The 21,708-nt window shown below is 40.0% G+C and overlaps 1 protein-coding gene across 1 annotated transcript in view; it reads left to right on the forward strand.

Annotated features, from left to right (window-relative positions):
- Nucleotides 1-1,636: 1,636 nt before the first annotated feature.
- Nucleotides 1,637-21,708, forward strand: part of TSEN15 (TSEN15 tRNA splicing endonuclease subunit) — a 37,040-nt gene continuing 16,968 nt past the window's right edge. The window contains exons 1-3 of the mRNA XM_006887786.1: nucleotides 1,637-1,818; nucleotides 8,142-8,223; nucleotides 8,525-8,660. Of these exons, the coding sequence (XP_006887848.1) occupies nucleotides 1,684-1,818; nucleotides 8,142-8,223; nucleotides 8,525-8,660 (353 nt within the window). The 5' untranslated portion in view covers nucleotides 1,637-1,683. The remainder of the gene's footprint in view (nucleotides 1,819-8,141; nucleotides 8,224-8,524; nucleotides 8,661-21,708) is intronic.

The raw sequence follows: 21,708 nt of genomic DNA on the forward strand, positions 1-21,708 counted from the left end.
AAGCCCCAACAGGGCTAAACAGTAGTAGTTGTCCTGATCTAAACATCAAGGAGATGGATTAAAAAAAAATTTTTTTTTAAATTCTTTCCTTTCTGCCCTGCTCCAAGCAGGACATTAAGACATTTGACTAATAACCAAAGGCTGCTGGTTAGGGTCCTATCCTGGGACTTTCAATCTAGAGTTAATTTTAACCTAGTTTTCAACATAATAGTCTCTGAACTAGTGCATGTTTACACCCTTAACCCTCTCCGTTTTGTTTTCAATACATCATTAAAAGTTGTTAGTGGTGTCAGGTGCCATGAAGTGACCTACACCTTATAGCAACTTTAAACAACAGTTTAAGGTTCCAGTCCTTGGGAAACGACATCAATGCTGAGAGAAGTAGAAGGTCAGAGAAGAAAAGAAGATCCTCAACACGATGGATTGATACAGTGACTGTAGCAATGGGCTCAATTGCGTGTCTCAGGTTGTGAGGGTGGTGTAGGATGGGACAGGGTTTAGATCTGTTGTTCATAGAATTGCTGTCATAGAGGGAGCACTGTTGGTCTAGCGGATAGAAAGTTAGGCTACCAAGCCAAAAGTGAGTGATTTTAATCGGTGGCCCTCAGGCTTGATTTTAATAGTTTTGGCCAAACATTGTTTTAACACTGGTCTGTCCATTTGCTGTACAGAGGTAACTGGTGGTTGCTGTGATGCCAAACACCGTGACACTGATTTGTCAAATGTGATAACGGTAACCCATGGTGGAGAGTGTTTGGTGGAGCTCCCAGATTAAAACAGATTTAGAAGCAGGAGTGGCATCTACTTCTAAAATAGCTTACCTTGGGAAACTCTAAATTTAGAGAAACAAAGTTAGTTATACAAGTGTTCAGGTCTTTCATTCATAGGGTCATTATGAATCCTGTACGACTCGAAAGCACTTAACAACAACAACATGTACTGAAAAACGAATTGAAACTTTCCCTGATTTGATTTTACTTGATCAAAGAAATCCTGTGAAACTATGGCAAGAGCCTCCAATGTCTCCATTTCACTTACAGTAAACCCAATGTGCTTAAAATGTTCTACTCTGCCTGTCTGACACTTGTTCTTGGCTTCAAGGTCACATCTGATGCTGGTTTGCATCCTGCCTTTCTGACTACTTACTCAACAACTTGTATTTGCTCTTGCTACTCCAGTCCTGAATTGTGTGTCTACCTAAAAATAGGTCCTTGGCATCTGGTCTTTCATCTTTCCTTTTTCTTCTCTAGAGATCGCACCAGCTTTCATACTTTAAACGTATACTCTAGGTCCTCGAATGAGGCTTTTTCTGTTGCCCAAAAGAATTGGAGACGAGGACCCAGTTCTCATGGCAAAAAGCACTTCTGAACTATCGTTCACTTTAACAGAGTTGCCCAAAACACTGACTTAATTTTAGGGCCTTCTAAAAGCACAGTGAGCTTGAATCTTCGTTATCGGAAATGCAGAAAGGTAAAGCGAAACTAGATACCTTCCTAAAAGCTCTCTAGCTACCGTTTTTTTCTGACAGAGATCATGCTTTTCTCCCAAGTATTATCTTTGCCCTTCTGGGAAGAGTAGCAGCGGAGAAGCTGCGTGCGCCGGAAAGCGGAACCCGGAAGCGCTGGCTCCTGCTTCTGGCCGGGCGCGGGTGGCGGTGCACCGCGGCGCTCCACAAGGCTGGGCATGGAGGAGAGCGAAGATTCCGAGGCGACCCCAAGCTGCAGCGGCCTGAGCCGGGGACCCGTGCCCAGCGGAGGCGGCGCTGGCGGCTGCAACTTGTGGGCCCCCGAGGACGCCTGGATCGCTACCCACCCTAAGGTCAGGAGGCACCAGAGGAGCAGGGCGCCGGCCCGAGCCTCTAACTCGGGAAGAGACACACGCTTCCCCCCCCCCCCAGCTGCAGACCCTCTAGTCTCCCTGGCGGCCTGGGCTGCGAAGGCAAAACGCGCACCTCACCGTGCGGGCCCGGCGTGCACACTGCAGGCCACGAGCGACGGAAGTTTCCGTTTGTTTAACGTTGCCGCAAATGACGGCTACAGCCGTCCTGCACATTTTAATTACCAAAAAAAGGAACATCATTCGTTCGAAGTGTACTAATGCATTTATTTGTTAGTTACTCAATAATACATCGAACAAAAATGTGTTCCTAAACACGGTTGTCAATTTAAAAGTGTGCAGCAACGTGTTAAAAGAGTTGAACCATCGCTGTAAAATCTTCTCCACCCCGTTTACGAAAGTCATTCATAAACATAAGGCCAGATACTCTAAATTCTACCTCTGAATCTTGACTATAATAATCAGTAATATCTGTCTGAACTTTGCAGTCTAGGGCTTGCTCCTCCCCCCCCCCCAATATCATTTAAACTTTATTGTTATGGTGCACAACACTTTATGGGTGATGGAAAAGATAGCCGAGTACTTGGTGATAAACATTTTTATCTTTAATTATTTTTGTGTGTGTGTACTGGGTGATACACAAACACTTTGGTATTTAAGTCTTGAGCCCCAGAGTGGGTGCTTTTTTTTTTTTTTTTGTAGAAATGTTGTTATTGTTAGGTGCTTTGGAGTTGAGTATGACCCACAGCGACCCTATGAACCACGGATCTCAACCCTGCCCTTTGCAGGGCTATAGCTGTACTCACTCACTGTGTCTGTCTGGTTGAGGGTCTTGACAGAAAGAGAGATTCCTATTTACGATTTCTTGAAAAGTTTGAATATGTGCCTCCCCAAACCATAGCTACTCTTCTGTATTAGCCCTAACGAATTTAAGATAATTTCATGCTTGCTTTTGTTTTGTTGTGCCCAACGAATTAAGAGACATACACCAAAGGATTACAGGTGAGGTCCTTTATTAGCGTGGCACAGTGGGGCTCCCAGCAACGAGATAGGATCACCCACTTTTGGTTTCTGTCAGGAGGTTTTTATATTCTTGCTTGCCCTAGGCACTGGGCTAGTTGGTACAGCAATCTACTGTTGAAACCCTTCAAGGGCACAGAGATAGGCGGACAACAGCATTTTGCTGTTGAAACATATTAAGAGCACAGTAATACATGGAGTACAAAACATCTAAACACTAGCAGTTAATGATCTGGGAAGCAGACCGAAACAAAGCTTTAAGACTCAGGTAAAATTTCCCATGAAGGGGTTTAGTTACTTAAATGGAGTGCTTACTGAAACTGCGGAAAGAGTTCTTAAAAGAATATCTCATTAGCATTCAGTTAGAGGACACTTTATCCGACTGTCCAGTAGATTTTCCCAGGCTGTAAATTGCATCAGAGGCCATTGCCCATCTTTTTCTCAAAGCTGCTGGTGCATTTGAACCTCCTATGGATTACAAACTAGCCCTTCCTAAGAATTCATAAATAATTAAAAACAGTCAAGAAAAGGAAAAATAACCCCCTTTTCATGTTTTCTTGTATAATTTTCTCCTCTTGCTTGACTCTCAAATTTCCCCAACAAAAAATGTGAAAAACAATAACATAGATATGTTATCTAGTTCCATAAATCAAAAGCAGTCACATGTAGTGGCCGCACAGTAATTATGCATATGAGCTCAAAGGCAGACTGCCTGAGTTTGAATCCTGGTTTTATTATTTACTAGTTGGTTTTTAAAAATTTTATGCTGATTTATTAGTGGCATCGTGCCTTATTTTTTTCACCTGTAAAATCAGCATAATAATATTACTTACAGATTTGTAAAAAAATAAAATTAGTTAATATTTACAAGGCATAGTGGAACAAAGCATTATGTAGTCTTCTGCCCCATTACCATAATTCATTGTAAATCAGGTCTTTGTACTCCATAGGTTTTCATTATTTCATTTTCAGAAGTAAATTACTAGAGGCTTCATCTTAGTCTGCCTGGTCTGGAGCCTCCATTGAAATCTGTTTAGCGTCATGCGAGCCTCTATAGACAGGTGAATGATGACTCTGTATGAGGTAGATTAACCAGGAATCAAACCTGGACATTTTGCATGAAAGACAAGAATTCTACCAGTGAATGACCAATACCTCATGAAAAGCTCTGTATAAGTATTTAATAAATGAGAGCAGTAATAAATTTAAAAACCTTTATTTAGATCTACTTGTGCTATTCTACCAGTTTTCATACAATTTTTTCATTGAAGTTAATTGCCATGTCAGTTCAGATAATCAAATCAAATATTTTTCTGCTTGAAGGATCTAGTTGAGAAAGAAATGATATTAGGTGATTGCTTTTCTTTTTATGTACTTTTATTATTTGAAAATTACTGTTGTTTGTACCTTTTCAACCTGTATGCAGAGCAGATTATTCGAGAGGCTGGTCTCTATGAGGAGAAATGTGGTGTCAGGATTGGTGGAAGATCTATCAACAATCTGCATTATGCAGGTGACACAACCCTGCTTGCTGAAACTGAGGAGGACCTGAAGTGCTTGCTGCAGAGGGTCAAGGACTACAGCCTTCAGTATGGATAGAGGCTCAATATCAAGAAGACAGAGATTCTCACCACTGGAACAATTGGCAGCATCAGGATGGATGGTGAAGTGATTGAGATTGTTCACAGCTTCAGTTTACATGGCTCCACTCTTGGCAACCCTCTTGGCAACAGCAGCCAGGAAATTAAAAGACGTATTGTGACGGGAAAGTCTGCTGGTAGGGCCTCTTCAAAGTACTGAAGAGCAGTGGTGTCTCTCTGGAGACTTAAGGTGTGTCTGATACAGGCCATGGTCTTTGCAATAACTTTTTATGCATCAGAGAGTTGGACAATGACTATTGATACCTTTGAGCTGTGGTGCTGGAGAAGAGTATTGAATGTACCATGGACTGCTAAGAAACCAAACAGGTTCATCCTGGAGAGTGTTAAACCGGGCAGTTCCTTGGAGGCAAGGATTCTGAGGCTTCGTCTGACATACTTTGGACATGTTGTAAGGAGAGACCAGTCCTTGGAGAGGGACATCATGCTTAGGAGGGTGGAGCGACAGCACAGGAGGGGAGGGCCCTCTATGAGGTGGATTGATTCAGTGACTGGGTTAATTGGGATGGGAGTGTCAGAGACAGTGTGATTGGCACAGGACAGAGCAGAGTTTAGGGCTGTTGTACATAGGGTCGCTATGAGTCGCAAGGGACTTGACGGCGCATAACAACAACAACAACAACAACAACAACATGTGTTAGGTGCTGTTGAGTGTGACTCCTAGGTACCTTGTGAAAAACAGACCTGAACCCTGCCTTATCCTCTACCATCCTCATCATCTTTGAGATGCATGAGCCCATTGCTGCAGTCACTTTGTCAGTCCACATCTTTGAGGAATCTTCCTCTCCTTTGCTGACCCTCCATTTTTCTAAGCATAATGCCCCTTACCAAGGAATAGTCTCACCTAGCTCTGTGTCCTGAGTATCAGAGATGATGCTTTACCATCTTTGCCTCCAGGCAAAACTTTGCCTCCACTTTTTAGATCAAAAGCTTAATCTTGCTTGAATCCACAAGTAACACCGTTGGTACCACCAGTCAGGAAATAAGAAGACACAATGCACTGGGAAAATCTGCGGTTAGGGACCTCTCCAAAGTAGGAGTAATGATGTCAGTTTGAGGGCTAAGATGCGTCTGATTCAGGACATGTTCTTTCCAATCGCTTGCTATGCATCTGAGAGCTGGAGATTGAATAAGGATGACAGAAGAATTGATGCCTTTGAGCTGTAGTGTTGGAGAAGAGCACTGAACATCCTGTGGACAGTCTAAAGAACAAAGAGATATGTCTTGGAGAGGGTGCAGCTGGAGTGCCTTTTGGAGGCAAGAATGCTGAGGCTTTGCCCCACATACTTTGGTCATGTTGCTAGGAGGGCTATTCCTTGGAGAGGAATATGATGCTTTTAAGGGTGGAGGGTCAATGAAGGAGAGGAAAATCTTCAACCAGATGGATTGATGCTGTAACAGCCACAGTGGGCTTTTGTGTGTCAGGATGTTTGAGGATGGCACAGCATAGAACGGGGTTCAGATCTTTTGTTCATAGCATCACTATGAGTTGTATTCGACTCAAAGACACCTAATGACAGCAAATATTTTCATCTTGTTTGGATCAACACCCTTGGTACCAGCACTTAAGAAATCAGGAGGCATGTTGGACCAGGCAAGTCTGCTGTCTCTGACCTCTCCAAAATGCCAAAGAGCAGTGGTATCAGTTTGAAGACTAAGGTGTGCCTGATTAAGGCCATGATCTTCTCTGTCACCTGCTCTGCATCACAGAGCTGGACAATGAAGAAGGATGACAGGAGAAGAATTAATGCTTTTGACTTGTGGTGTTAGAGAAGAGTACTGAATATCCCATAGACTGCCAAAAGAACAAACAAATATGCCTTAGAAAAGGTGTAGCCAGAGTGCTCCTTGGAGGCAAACATAGTGACGTTTTCATCTTTCATAGTTTCATGAAGTTTCATAGTTCAGGCTAGCTGTTCATAGGGTCTTTATGAGGCGTACTCAACTCACCAGTACCTTTATAGCAACAGGAATTTTCATCTTCAAACATTATTATTACTATGTTTTGATGTCCTCAGTACTTTCTTGTGGATGAAATGAAAGCATTTAGCTTGGCCATCATGATCTTTCAACCTGACCGTGGTTATCTTTCCGGTGTCATTTTCATGCACATTGAGGCTAAGGAGGATAGCAAGTAACACTCTCCGTCTCCTGCTCCTGTGCTTTTTATGAAGCTGGTGGGTGAATGTGGCTTCAGATTGGTATCCATGCAAGTCTGCTAATTTGCCTCTGCCGTAGACCTGTTTTCCTAACCAGTCACTGATAGAGCTAGAGAACCTCAGGCTTCCTCTGTAGGGACAGACCCCAGAATGTATTTCACACATGATATTTCACACATGAACCAGCAAGTTCTAAAAAAAAACAAGAGCTAGTTTGCTGCTGCTTTTAAGATCCAGCAATTAAGTAATTCCCTTCTCTTGAGTGATAAGGGGTAGGGAGAAACCAGGAGTGGTATTCTAGCAGAGTTAACCCACATAGAAATGTGAGGCCAGGAAATAGAGACTAACATAACCCAGCAAAATCCCATTGGAATTTTTTTCCTACTGATTGCTTCTTTCTAGTGACTATGTGTGGTTTCTTTCTACCTTCCACAATTTGCCTGTCATAGTTCGATGGCTTGTGTGCTAAGATGGTGGTAGCTCTGCCACTGGTGTTTAAGATACCGGCAAAGCCACTCCTGGTGAACAGTTTTCAGTAGAGCTTTGAGACTAAAACAGTCTAGGAATAAAGATTGGTGATCTGCTTCTGATAATTAGCCAGTGGAAACCTGTGGATCACAACAGAAGATTGCCCTGTAGGGTAAGTGAAGATCAACTGCATGAGTAAAGATGCACAGAAATACACAGTGGCCACAACAATGCACTCTTTCATATCAATGATAGTGAAAGTGATGCAGGATTGGATGAAGTTCCATAATGTTATATATATAGTCTCCAGGAGTCATAACTGAATCCAAGGAAGTTAAAATATTTCTCTGCTTTGAGGGATTACATGCAGTTCTCCATTGACTAACTTACACCAGCCAGCCACCTTTCATCCCTTCCCTACCCTAAAGCTTTTCACCACTCAAGCCATCCATATAGAACTCCTTTGACCATTTGTGTTGTTTATACTTCGGGCATGTTGCTAGGAAGGGCTATTCTGTGGAATGGGACATGATGCTTGGAAGGATGGAGAGTTGGCAAGGGAGAGGAAGACCCTCAGTCAGGTGGATTGACATGGTGACTGCCACAGTGGACTCTAGTGTGTCAGAAAGTGTGAGGATGGTGCAGGATAGGACCGGGTTCAGGTCCACTATTCATAGGGTTGCAATGAGTCATACTCGACAACACCTGACAGCAGTAACAACATCCCTCTCACGTGACCTAATCAATTACTGTGATGTATTGTTATTTGCCTGATAATTACAACTATACATGCATTTACCTTAATAATTGTAAGATTCTCCATCTTATATTGCTTTGCAGCACCTTTGGTTCTAAAGGAGAAGTGTCTACATGTATACTCGGGATTTTCATCAGCTGAAATCTGATTTCATGGGGTGAGGTCTGGTTTATATATTGTTGATTGAAATGAAAAAAAAAATACTAAAAGATTCTTCCTTCTCTTTTTGACACATGTTTTCAGTACGTAGAGATGATGGAATTAGATGTAGGAGACGCTACCCAAGTTTATATAGCGTTCTTGGTTTACCTGGATCTCATGGAGAGTAAGTTTACATTCTTTTGTTACTGGGACAGGGATGAAGTTTGGGGAGTTGGTTTGCTATAGAACATTGGTGATACGTTATACTAAGTAGTTGTTATTAATAGCAATTACATAAATTGCTATTGATTTTATAATTTGATTTTGTAATTTACAAAGAGAATGAATGGGTAACAAAATACTAGGAAAGTAAAAAGGAAACATATTATGAATGATGTTTGCTCAGCTGAGTACGAGGCCAGAGCTTAAAATTTTGCTTTTTATTTTTGATAAACATTATTGTTCATACAATGCTGTTTTTTCAGGTAAAAGTTGGCATGAAGTAAACTGTGTAGGATTACCAGAACTCCAGCTCATCTGCCTTGTTGGTACTGAGATAGAAGGAGAGGGGTTGCAGACTATAGTGCCTACGCCCATCAGTGCATCCCTTAGCCATAACAGGTGAGCAAGTAATTGAGGTCTTTGTTTAAAAAGTTAGTTCATTTCTTGAGTGAAGTAGTCAACAAAACCAAACTCATTGCAGTCAAGTTGATTCCTGCTCAGGGTGACCCTCCATCCATTTCCCTAGACTATATATAAATCTTTATGGTAGACTGCCCTTCTTTCTTCCAAGGAGTGACTGATGATTATTACAGCTGTCTAGGAGGTTTTGTGATCAGTGACTGATATCCTTCCCACTTCATTCTTGTTTTTCAGAAGTGCTTTGCTTCTGTGGGGTTCTCTTTTCTCTCCAAATAAATTACCAGTTGCCTTTTCTATCTGTTTGAAAAAAGAATTTGATATCTGTATTAAGATCGCATTAAATGTGTAGATTGCCTTTGGTAGGAATTTTTATTTTTACTATTTTTAGTCTTCCTATTCGTGAACGGGGAATATTTTTTCATTTATTAGGTCTCTTATTGTTTCTAAAACTAAGCATCCGGATTAAGACAGACTAGAAAGGATTGGCCATCCACTTCTGAAATATAATAGGCCTTAATAAAACCCTATGAACACACATAGAGTAGATTAGCTGATATGGAAACCAAGGCTGAGCCCTCAAATTTTGGAACACAAAGGAGGACAAACAGTTGTAAGTAGACACTAATGAATGGAATGTGAGAAGCATGAACGTAGAAAAACTGGACATTGTTAAGGAAAAAAATGGAATGCATAAATATTGACATATTAGATATTAGTGAAATGAGATGAATTGGCACGGGACGTTTGAATCATACGATCATAGGATCTACTACACCAGAGATGGAAAGGTGTGAGGAAAAAGGGTTGCTTTCATAGTTAAAAAGGCCATTTCTAGATCCATATTGAAATACAATGTTGTGAGCAACAGGATAATATCTGTACACATACAAGGTAGACCTGTTAATACCATGATCATTCAAATTTATGCACCAACAACCGGAGCCAAAGAAGAGGAAATAGATGATTTCTATTAACTTTTGCAGTCAGAAATTGATTGAAAATGCAACCAAGATGCATTAATAATAATGGGTGACTGGAATGCAAAAGTTGGGAACCAGGAAGAAGGATCAGTAGTCAGAAAACATGGACTTGGTGACAGAAACGAGACTGGGGATAGAATGATAGAACTCTGCACAATCAGTGATTTATTCATAGGATATATCTTTTTATAAGAAACATAAATGCAGGCCATGTACATGGATATCCCCTGATGATATGCACAGGAATTAGATCAATTACATGTGTGGAAGGAATCGTTGGAGAAGTTCAATATCAGCAGTGAAAACTAGACCAGGTGCTGTTTATGGAACAGACCATCGGCTACTCTGATGCTAGTTCAAATTAAAACTAAAAAAGATTATATCCACAGGAATCAAAATTTCATCTTGAGTCTTTCCCTCCCTGAATTTAAAACAACATCTCAGGAATAGATATGAGGTCTTGGACCTTAATGAATAAATCCCAGATGAGCTGTGGGAAAATATGAAAAATATCCACAAAGAATGCAAAAGTTATTACAAAAAATGAGGAAGAAGAAAAGACCAAAATGGATGTCAGAAGAGACTCTGAATATTGCAGTAGATTGCTGAGAAGCCAAAGCAAAGGGAAGAAATCAAGAAGTTAAGGAGCTGAATAGAAGATTTCAAAGGGCAGTTCAGAAAGACAAAGAAAAGTACTATAATGAAATGTGCAAAGAACTGGAGTCCAGAAATCAAAAGGGCCAAATCATCTTGGCATTTCTTAAGCTGAAAGAAAGAAAGAACAAATTCAAGCCGTTAGTTTCAATACTTAAGGATGCTATGGGCAGAGTAGTGAATGATCCAGGAAACATCAAAAGAAGGTAAAAGGAGTGTACAGAATCACTGTACAAAAAAGAATTAGATGACACAGAAGAATTTCAGGAAACAATAAATGATCAAGAGGCAATGGTGATGGAGGAGGAAGTTTAGGCTCCTCTAAAGGACTTGGCCAAAATATAAAGCCCAGGAATTGATGGAATACCAATTGACATATTTCAACAAACATGCTACCCTGGCCGTGCTCACAAGGTCGTGCTAAGAAATCTGGAGGACAGCTACCTGGCCAACTGACTGAAAGAGATCCATATTTATTCCCATTCCAAAAAAAAGGTGACCCAGTAGAGAATAGAAATTATCAGACAATTTCACTAATATCACACACAAGCAAAATCCTACTGAAAATTATCCAAAAACAACTGGAACAGTACTTTCACAGGAAACTACCAGAAATACAAGCTGGATTTAGAAGAGATTGAGGCACTAGAGACATTTTCATCAGTGTCAGGTGGATCTTGGCAGAAGCAAAGAGTACTAGAGGAATTTCTGTGTCTCGTTGACTATGCAAAGGCATTTGACTATGTGGACCACAACATGAGGAGAATGAGAATCCCAGAACACTTGATTGTGCTCATGTGAAACCTATACTTGGACCAGGAAACAGTTCTCAGAACAGATCAAGGAAACATGCATTGTTCAAAATCAAGAAAGGAGTCAGGGATATGCCCTGTCTCTTTTCAATCTCTATACAGAACAGATCACTCAGGAGTTTGGGCCTTATGAGAAGTACCATGGCATCAGGATTGGAGGAAGACTCATCAACAACCTACATTATGTAGATGACACAACCAACCTTGCTGAAACTGAGGGGGGTGACTTGAAGTGTTTGCTGTAGAATGTCAAGGACTGTAGTCTTTGATATGAATTGAAGCTCAACATCAAGAAAACAAAGATTTTCACCACTGGGCCAATTGATAACACTGTGATAGATGGGAAAGAGATTGAGGTTGTTAGCAATTACAGCTTGCTCGGTAGGCTCCACAATTAACACACATGGCACAAGCAGTGAGGGAATCAAAAACAAATTGCACTGAGAAAATCTGCTGTCAGGGACCTCTCCCAGAGTACTGAGAAACAACGTCTGTCTGGAGACTAAGGTGTGCCTGATCCAGGCCATGGTCTTCGCAATTATTTGTTATGCATCAGAGAGCTGGACAGTGACTAAAGATGACAGAAGAAGAATTGATGCCTTTGAGTTGTAGTGTTGGAGAAGAGTCTTGAACACACCATGGACCACCAAGAAAATAAGTAGGTCTGTTTTGGAGAGGGTGAAACCAAACTCTCCTTGGAGGCTAGGATTTTGAAGCTTTGTCTTACATAGTTTGGGCACATGGCCAGGAGGGACTGGTCCTTGAAGAAGGGCATCGTGCTTGGAAGGGTGGAGGGGCAGTGCAGATGAGATGAGATGGATTGATAACAGTAATGGGCAATGGAGATGGGAGTGTTGGAGTCAGTGAGACTGACTCAGGACAGGCAGGCTTCAGAGCTGTTGTACATATGGTCATAGAGTCACTGTGAGTTGCAGGAAACTTGATGACACATAACAATAATTGTTTCTTGCAGTATTTTATAATTTTGGTTTGAGTGAAAATTTACAGAGCAAGCATTGATTGTTCAACCATTCATATGCCTTTTGTTTTACGACATTAATTATAATGCAATGCTGTCATCCTGGACGGAACCAACTCAGCTGGTCCTGCACTGAGTGTCGCAGGCTGGAAAGCACAAGGCAGTGCTTTCCACCTCCCTCCCCTGAAGTTGCTGAGGGATTCTAACTGCAAGAAAGGTGCAATCTTTAGGTCTGAAGCACAACTCCCTACAGGCTAGGCACTCGAGCTCCCTTCAACAGGAAAGGCTAGAGCAGGGTTTAGGGCTGTTGTACATAGGGTCATTATGAGTCGCAAATGACTCAATAGCACTTAACAACAACAACAATTTACCATTTTACCACTTTCACTCCGTGATGCTTTTTTCCAGTAATCCTTCTATCATGTCCTTTCCTGCTTTCTGAGTTTTATCCTTAGGCAAGTACTACCTCTTAGATCTTGATAGTTTTCTGAGTGAATACTTGCCCAGTGTTATTGTTCACATTATAGGCATGTCTGTTGTTTGGCTCATCTATAGGATTGATTTATATTGTTGAGCTTTTGTTCTAGACTTAATGGGCCATTCTTTTTTAGATTTTAGGTTTTTTAAAAAACAATTTTTATTAAATATAATTTTTTACATATATTGTGTTTCATTAATATTGTGCCTCACACATTCCTTCATTTAAATTGTGTTTTATACAATCATTTATGTACACTGTGTTTTATAAAATTAATCACCATTGGTTTATGCCTACTAGTACTCCCCCCCCACCATTTGCCTATACACATCTTGTTATCCTTCTATTTTTATAATAAAAGTTAAAAAAAAATAGTGGCAGTATTTGTCTTTATGAGAGTGAGTTATTTCACTCAGAATAATGCTCTCTGGACTCCTCCATGTTATATAGTGTTGTTGTATGCAGTCGATTTGAAACTGACCCATAACTGACCCTCCAGCAAATTTTCAGAGGCAGTTAATTGCTTAGGAGGAGATTGCCCATACTTCTCCCAGAGCAGGTGGTGAATTCAAACTGTGTGCCTTCAAGATCGCAGTGCAGTATCTTACCACTAAGCCACCAGAGCACCCTTGTCCCTCCTTAGTGCTGCATAATATTCCATTGTGTGAATATATCACAATTTCTCAATCCATTCGTTTGTTGATGGGTATGGGCTGCTTCGATTTTCTTGCTGTTGTAATAACAAGCTCTGAACATAGGTGTACAAATCTCCATTTTTGTCTCAATTCTATTTTCATTGGCATATGTTCCTAGTATACAGTAGCATACATAGGATCTCCATGTTCAGCTTTTTGAGGAAACTCCAAATTGCCTTCTAGAGTGACTGTACCATTCTACAGTTCCACCAGCAGTGCATGAGGTTTCCAGTCTCTCCACATTCTTCCCAACATTTATTGCTCATTGTCTTGTTAAACTTTGCTATACCACTGGAGTGAGATGATATCTCATTTTTTTAATTTGCATCTCTCTTATGGCCAGTGACTTTGAGTATTGACTCAGTGACTGGGATAATAGGGGTGGGTGTGTCTGAGACGATGAATTTGGCACAGGGTAGAGCAGGGTTCAGAGCTGTTTTACATAGGGTCGCTATGTGTCGCAAGCCACTCGACAGCACTTAACAGCATTTATTTATCTGTTGCCCATTCGAATTGTCTTCCTTTGTGAAGAGTCTTTCCATGTCTTTTGCTCATTTTATATTGAGTTGTCAATCTTTTTCTTATTGAGGCCCTGTAGGATTCTGTTACCTTTTGTTATAAGATTTTTGTCTGAGAAGTCATTGCCAGATTTTTTCCCCCCAGTTTGTAGGTTTTCTCTTCACCCTGTAGGACAAAGGATTTGATACACACAGGGACTTAATTTTTAGAATGTCAATGGACCATTCTTTTGGGTTCACCTGTCTCTGTCAGACCAGTAAGCCTGGTTTTCCCCCACCTTTTGTTTCCTTTCTTTCTTTTTTTTTTAATGAGATAACATAACTGACTTAAGTATTGAGTGGTAGAGTAGCATATAAAATTGCATGACTTAAGTTTTCCATTATATATTTCATGATATATTTAGACATTTTTTTTACTTCTTAAAAAGTAATGTGTTGTGTAAGCACAGTTCAATTTTAGATCTATGTGTTTTTCTAAGAATGCCTGAAAAAGCCATTTCCCATATATTTTTATAGTCTTTATACCTAGTGATTTTATTTACATAGATTCTGGCAAGAGTGCCGATACATTCCATTACAGGGTGAATGTGTATTTGAATGGTAATGAGTGAACACATTACTTTGAGCCAAAGTACAGTTTGTGACTGGTGTTTGCTATAAATCACTTATACATAATATATGGCCATAGTTAAATACCTTGTCGGTTTTTTGAGTCACATAACGCCTTTTCTGTATCTATAACCCCTTGTGAAAATAGTGAGTTAATGACAATTGCTTATCTCCCAGTGAGGAAATAAAATCGGGTAGTTACCCATTTCTGATTATCTGATTGGAAAATTGTGCTGACAGAATGTGAAGTGAGTAATCTTAGTGTTTCTTACTTTGATTTGCTTGGTTTTTAAAAATAAATTCAGTGTGTTTTTTGTTGTTGTTGTTACCCAACATTTTGTAGTTACCCACTTTAACTGCTCAGGTAGGCTATAGCAAATAAGTTAAAAACTAGTTGCTACCTTTTAAGCCTATCAGTGTATGGTTTCAAGGGTTTATTATTCAAACTAGCTTCCATATCATTGACTTTGGCTTTGACACATACAAATATTGTCTATTAGTGTGTTGGGAGCTCTGGTGGCCTAGTGATAAGAATCTGTGCTGCAAACTCAAAGGCATGCGGTTCAAACCCACCAGATGTTCTGCGGGAGAAGGATGGGCAGTCTCCTCCTTTGCAGTTAACTGCTTCTGAAAACTCACTGGAGGGTAAGCTATGGGTTGATTCCAACTTGACTGCAGACAACAGCAGCAATCTGTTGGGTGCTTTGGTGACCTGGTGGCAAAAAGCTGCTCTCCAGTCTCAAAGGCACAGGATCCAGACCCACCTCTGTGGGAGGAGGATGGGCACTAGTGATTTACTACCTCTGAAAACTTACTGGAGGGTCAGCTATGGGTTATTTCCAGCTAGATGGCACACAGCAAGTCTGTTGACAAGAAAATTAGTTAGTCTCACATCTCACTAAATTTAAATGAAGTAATTTTAGCAGAAATTGGATATCTCAACACCACTAAGGAAGTAGAAGCAGCGTACATCCTTTGGGGCTAGAGATTCCTATACACGGGCAACAGTAGCCTCATCAGAGGACCAGAGACCAACATGAGACAGAGCTAATTTGAGATTGCTGCTCTACAGAGCCAGAAGCCTTTACCCAAGCTTGCTGAAAGACGGAGGGAATACACCATAACTGGCAGGACTAAGGGAACTTTGTAACACTGATCTAAGTTGTGAGGCAAAAGTGACTATGCTTGAGAAGCTGTCTGGACCCACTGTATTTTGCTGCCAACTTGAATTATAGACTTTAACTTCCCTAATAAACCCCATACCTGTGAGTACGGTTCTATGAAGTGTGTATGAGCACTCAGTGGACTTCGGACCTAGTAGAGCAGTAACTTGCACTGTGCAGATGATACAATGTTGCTTACCTAAACTGAGGAGAACCTGAAGCATTTGCTGCAGAAGGTCAAGGACTGTAACTTTCAGTATGGAGTGAAGCTAAATATCAAGAACACAAAGATTCTCTCCATTGGACCAATTGGCAGTAGTACCATGATAGATGGAGAAGAGATTGAGGTTGTTAACAATTTAAGTTTGCTCAGCTCCACAGTCAACACTCTTGGTGCCAGAAGTCAGGAAATCAAAAGACAAATTGCATTGGGGAAGTCTGCTGTCAGGGCTCTCTCCAGAGTGCTGAGCAGCAATGATATAGTCTAGAGCCTAAGGTGTGCCTTATCCAGGCCATGGTCTTTGCAATTACATGATGTGCTTCAAAGAGCAATGACTAAAGATAGCAGAATTGATGCCTTTCAGTTATGGTGCTGGAGAAGAATACTGAATATAACACAGACTTCCAGGAGAACAAATAGGTCTGTTTTTAGATGGTGAAACCAAGGTTCTCCATGGATGTAAGGATTTTGAAGCTCTGTAATTCTTGGAGAAGGACATCATGCTCATTCAGGTGGAGGGACAGGTCAGGAGAGGAAGTCCCTGGATGAGATGGATTGATACAGTAACTGAGGTGATGGGATTAGGTGTGACTGAGTCAGTTAGAATGGCTCAGGATAGGGCAGGGTTTAGAGCTGTTTTACACAGGGTTGCTATTTGTTGCAAGTCACTCAACAGCATATAACAACAACAATAATAGCCATAAGATTAGTGTTGGAATGACTAGAAATAGGTGCAGGAGCATGGGAGACCATGTCTGACCTTATAGTAATTCGTTTTCTACTGTGGATATTGTTAATGGGGACAGTTCCTTTTTGTGGAGTTTGTAGAAGTCAAACTCATACATCCCCATGCACCTACAGTCTTTTTACATGATGTTAACATAGATATTTTTTTTAAAATACTGAGCTGAGTACTTTGTACAACTATAAAACCCAAGAAAATTAACATACTGTTACCTGACATGCTCTGTGAATCTCCCTCAATACCAATGGTTCTAGTTTCTTGCTTAGTGAAACAGTGAATTGTTCATCTCTTGGTTGTTGCTAGATGCTGTTGACTTGATTATGATTCATAGAACACTATGAACAATAGATCTGAACCTGGCCCTATACTAACACTCACTGTGTCAGTTCTGTGTCATTAAGGGCCTCTCTTTTTCTGACCTTCCACCTTTCCCAGCATGTGTTTTTCTAAGAATTGGCCTTTCCTGACAACTTGCCTAAAAGGATATGAGATGAAGTTTCACTATCTTTGCCTCTTAGGAGCACCGTGATTGCATTTCCTCCAAGACAGATTTGTTTTTTTCTTTTGGCAGCCTCTAGAATTTTATTTTTTCCCTTTAAACTTGACTAAATTATAAGAGACTGTATTCTTTTGGTTTCAAAGATTAATAGTAAATACTTAAGCGAAGGTGGAACTTTTTCAATGACTTTTTTATCCTCCAGATCCACAAATCAGTGGCATTTCTTTTATTTATGGCTATTGGTGACCTCCAAAGGCTTCTGTCGGGACCTCTTAGATTACTGAAGAGCAATGATGCCATTTTGAAGACTAAGGCACACCTGATTCAGACCACCATCTTTTTACTCACTTGCTATGTATTTAAGAGCTGGATGCTAGATAAGGAATCAGTTCATTGCTGCTGACCCTCCAGGGGATTTTCAGAGACAGTAAATTTCACGGGAGATTGCCTGTCTTTCTCCCATGGAGAAGCTGATTGATTCACACTAATGAAAATTGACACAGGAATCAAGCAGTGGTGCTATTTGGATATTTGGAGGTTTGGATGACCAAGATAACGAAATGCTGAAGAATAAAGGACTACACCTTTACTAACAGATTTGAAGGTAAACACTTCATATGATACTTAAAAGTACATGAGGATATGTTACACAGAGCCTTCCAGGAGATTCTCAGACCTAGAATGCCTGCAAAATCCAACAACTTTGTAGATTTATCACCACCACTTCCCACACTTTGCCCTGTGAGGATAACATGCATTTGAGGATAGAGAACAGTATCAAGTCTGAAAAAGCACTCTGCCGATACAGCCTTTTTATCTTTTAGTTCAGTTCTTTTCCATCCTTCTTATCCTCCTTCTGCTGTTGTTAGCTTATCTTTTCTGTAATCTCTTAGGGAAAGAATTTAACATATTTGGAGGCTGTGTGTCAGGAAGTGTGAGGATGTTTCAGGATAGAACAGTGTTCAGATCTTTTGTTCATAATAGTGTTGCTATGAGTTGTGTTCATCTTGACGGCACCTAACAACAACAACACTAATCAAGGTCTTTCCCTTAGAACATTTCTAATAATTTTCGAAATTAGAAGATTTAATCCTGAAATGGTACATATTTTCTTAAAAGATACTCCACTATCATATATCTGTAATTGAAATGGAAAAATATTTCCTCTTTCAGGAAGCATATTCTTTATTACTGATTCATTTAATTGCCATTACTTTTTTAGAATCTGTAGTCTAATAACAGGAATAATGGCTTTTGTCACTTTGTTTTTCTGTATATCATAATGCGTGTCCTCGTGCTGCCTCTGTTGGAAATCTTTTGCTGGTGAAACCCTCAAATACTGGCAGCTTCATTTAATGGATAAAACTTTTTGGTTCTCTCTTAGCCTCAAAAAGTAAAAAACGAGTCTTGCAGTTTTATTTTAGCAGAATGACTTCCCACTGGGCTGAATAGCTAAACAGACACTTGATTATTTAGGAAACTCCCTTGGGATTTTAGCTGCCTTAATTTTGCACTAAGCAAAAATTGGCCTGATTCCCAAGGAAGTAGTCTATTACCCTTCAAATTTTTCTTTAGTGCTAAACCTGTGGATTAACAAGTCTTTGGTGCCTCAGGCACCAAGCTAATTTTGCACCATGCACTTCCATGAACAATTATAAGAAAGAAAAACCTGTTATAAATAGAACTTTTTTTTATTGTTGGTGAACAACTATGATTATTACAGATACTTCTTTTCCTTAGGTGAATTTTTTCCCCCTATAGATATATATAATCCTCAAACTGAAGCTCAAGCATACGCTGTTAACCAGTGTGATGGTGTCCACCCTGAGTCATAGCAACACCAAGTATCAGAGTAGAGTGGACTCCGTAGGGTAGTCAGTGACTGTCTGCTTTGTTATTTTAGGTTGCATGATGGACATCTCCATAATGTTTACCCTGCGAGCTGAGCTTTAGTGTGTTTCTGTTTTGTTAGGTGCCATCAAGTCACCTCTGACTCATGGGGACCCTCTGTGAAATAGAATGAAACCTGGATTGATCCTGCACCATTCTCACAATCGACTGTGCTTAAGTCCATTGTTGGAGTCACTGTGTCAGTCCATCTGGTTGGAGTCTTTTCTCTCTTTCGCCGACCATCCACCTTTCCAATCATGATACTCTTTTCCAAGGAGTAGCCTCTCCTAACATTTCCAAAGTATGTAGGGTGAAACTTTTGTCATCTTTGCCTCTAGGCAGTTATACCTGCTCTTTTGGCAGTCCATGGGATATCTAGTACTCTTCTCTAGCAACCACACTTCAAAGGCATCAGTTCTTCTTCTGTCATCCTTATCCATTGTCCAGCTCCCAGAGGCATAGTGAATGATGGGAAAGACTATGGCCTGAATCAGGTATACCTTAGTTCTCTAACTGACATTGCTCTTCAGTACTTTGAAGACATTGCTGACTGCAGACTTTCCCAGTGCATAATGTCTCCTGATTTCCCGTCTTCTGGTACCAAGAGTGTTGATTGTGGATCTATATAAAATGAATATTTTATATAGACTTATGTAATACATATCTTATATAACTTTTAATTTGTTTCTAAGTTAAAGTTTTAAACTAAGTTTGCTAGACGTTTAGTGAGATTTTAATATTCTGATGATGCTTCACTGTTTTCTGCATCTTTAGAACCTTGTGTGATTTAGAAAAGAAGAACTTGAGAGCTTTATATTTTAAGTAGTTAATATGAACTATAATAATATAGAGAGATCTGATGGCCTAGTGGATAAAGAGTTACACTGCCATCCCAAAGGCAAGTGATTCAAATCTACCAGCTGTTCCATGGGAAAAAGATGAGCAATTTCTTATGTAATTTGTAGCCTCTCAGTACCCCCAGACAGTCACCTTTGAGTTGGTTCTAACTGTGAGTTTTGATTTTGATATATTAGTATGAGTCATGAGGTATTTCACTATATATTATTTTAGGTTTGTGTGAGAAAACAGAATGAAGGAAGGAATGTGTGAAACACAATGTATAGGAATGAAACACAGTATAAAAATTTTGTATTCAAACCCAAATAAAATATGTCTTAAGTTAATAGTAATAATAGTTAAAGAACAATCTGTTGATTTTAAAACAAATGAGTAAGATGTGTATAAGTATTCAAAAGGAGAAGGGGTCAGAAAAGAGGAAGGGGAAAATCATTTGAATAGCAGAAGTTAGTGGGCAGATGGAGAGGGTAAAGGAATAGGGAGATTCAATGGGGACTTGAAAAGATGGAGTGATAATAGAAATAGATCCATATTAATTAGTGATATAAAATGTATATGAATAATTGTATAAAACAATGCACGTGAACAAAACAGTGTGCACTTATGAAGCACAATGTAAAAGAACACAGTAAAACCAGTAAAAAGATAAAAAAGAAAAACCCCTCCAAACCTAAAAAAACAATATGTAAAAAACCTCTTAAACTTAATAGGAATTGAAGCAATATTAGAAAACAAACAAGAAAGCCAAAGTGATTACTTTAAATAGTTACTAAAAATAGACTGGAGCAATCCTGAGCAAGTCTTTGTAAGATTTTCCAGGTGTATTTTAGGTAACAGAGGCAATAAACCATTTTATTCAGTTATTTCTGGGAAGATTCGTTGGTACTTTCCCCCCTGTGTGTCCACCAAATAGAATAAACAAGAGCCCAGAGATGGGAACTTCCATTTCCTTTTTGACAGTGACTTCCCTCAGCTCTGAAGACAAATCCCTATTTACAACTCTGAGCTACTTTTCAAATGTTATGGTCCTGTATGAGTGTTTGGAGTAAATTTCAAAGTGTTTTGCTGTTTATATCAGGCAAAGAATCTTGTAAACATGTATCAGTTGAGAATGAAAAAAAACCCCTCAACACAACAAACAGTGGAGGAGACAGAAATTTCTATGGAAAATTTCAACATGTGGGCCAGCATTCCCTTAGGGTTAAACAAGGTATCTGACATAACATCCATCTGTCTACATGCATAGATACTGATTTAAACAGTACCTTAGAAATGGAAATTTTGACAGTAGTCTTAATAGATTTTCTTTTTTCCCCTCTGGTGCATGTCCCATACTCTGTCAGCTAAAAAAAAGTTAAAGAAAACTTGTTGTTGTTATGTGCCGTCGAGTCGCTTGCGACTCATAGCGACCCTATGTACAAGAGTATTAAATCCTGCTCTATCCTGTGCCAACCTCACTGTCTACGATACACCTACTCCCGCCACCCTAATCACTGAATTGATCCATCTCATCAAAGGTCTTCCTCTCCTGTGCTGTCCCTCTACTCTCCCATACATGATGCCCCTCTCCAAGGACTGTTCCCTCCTTGCAACATGCCCAAAGTATGTCACACGAAGCTTCAGAATCCTTGACTCCAAGGAGCAGCCGAGCTTCACCCTCTCCAGGACAAACCTGTTTGTTCTCCTAGCAGTCCATGGTATATTCAACACTCTTCTCCAGCACCACAGCTCAAAGGCATCAATTATTTTTCTATAATTCCTACTCACTGTCCAGCTCTCTGATGCATAGCACACAATTGCAAAGACTATGGCCTGGATGAGGTGCACCTTAATCTCCAGCCTCACATCATTGCTCTTCAGTACTGTGGAGAGGTCTCTGACAGGTGACTTTCTCAGTGCAATTCACCTCTTGATTTTCTGGCTCCTT

Source organism: Elephantulus edwardii, unplaced genomic scaffold, assembly GCF_000299155.1.
Source record: "Elephantulus edwardii isolate Elephantulus edwardi_28Jun2011 unplaced genomic scaffold, EleEdw1.0 scaffold00061, whole genome shotgun sequence".
NCBI lineage: Eukaryota > Metazoa > Chordata > Mammalia > Macroscelidea > Macroscelididae > Elephantulus > Elephantulus edwardii.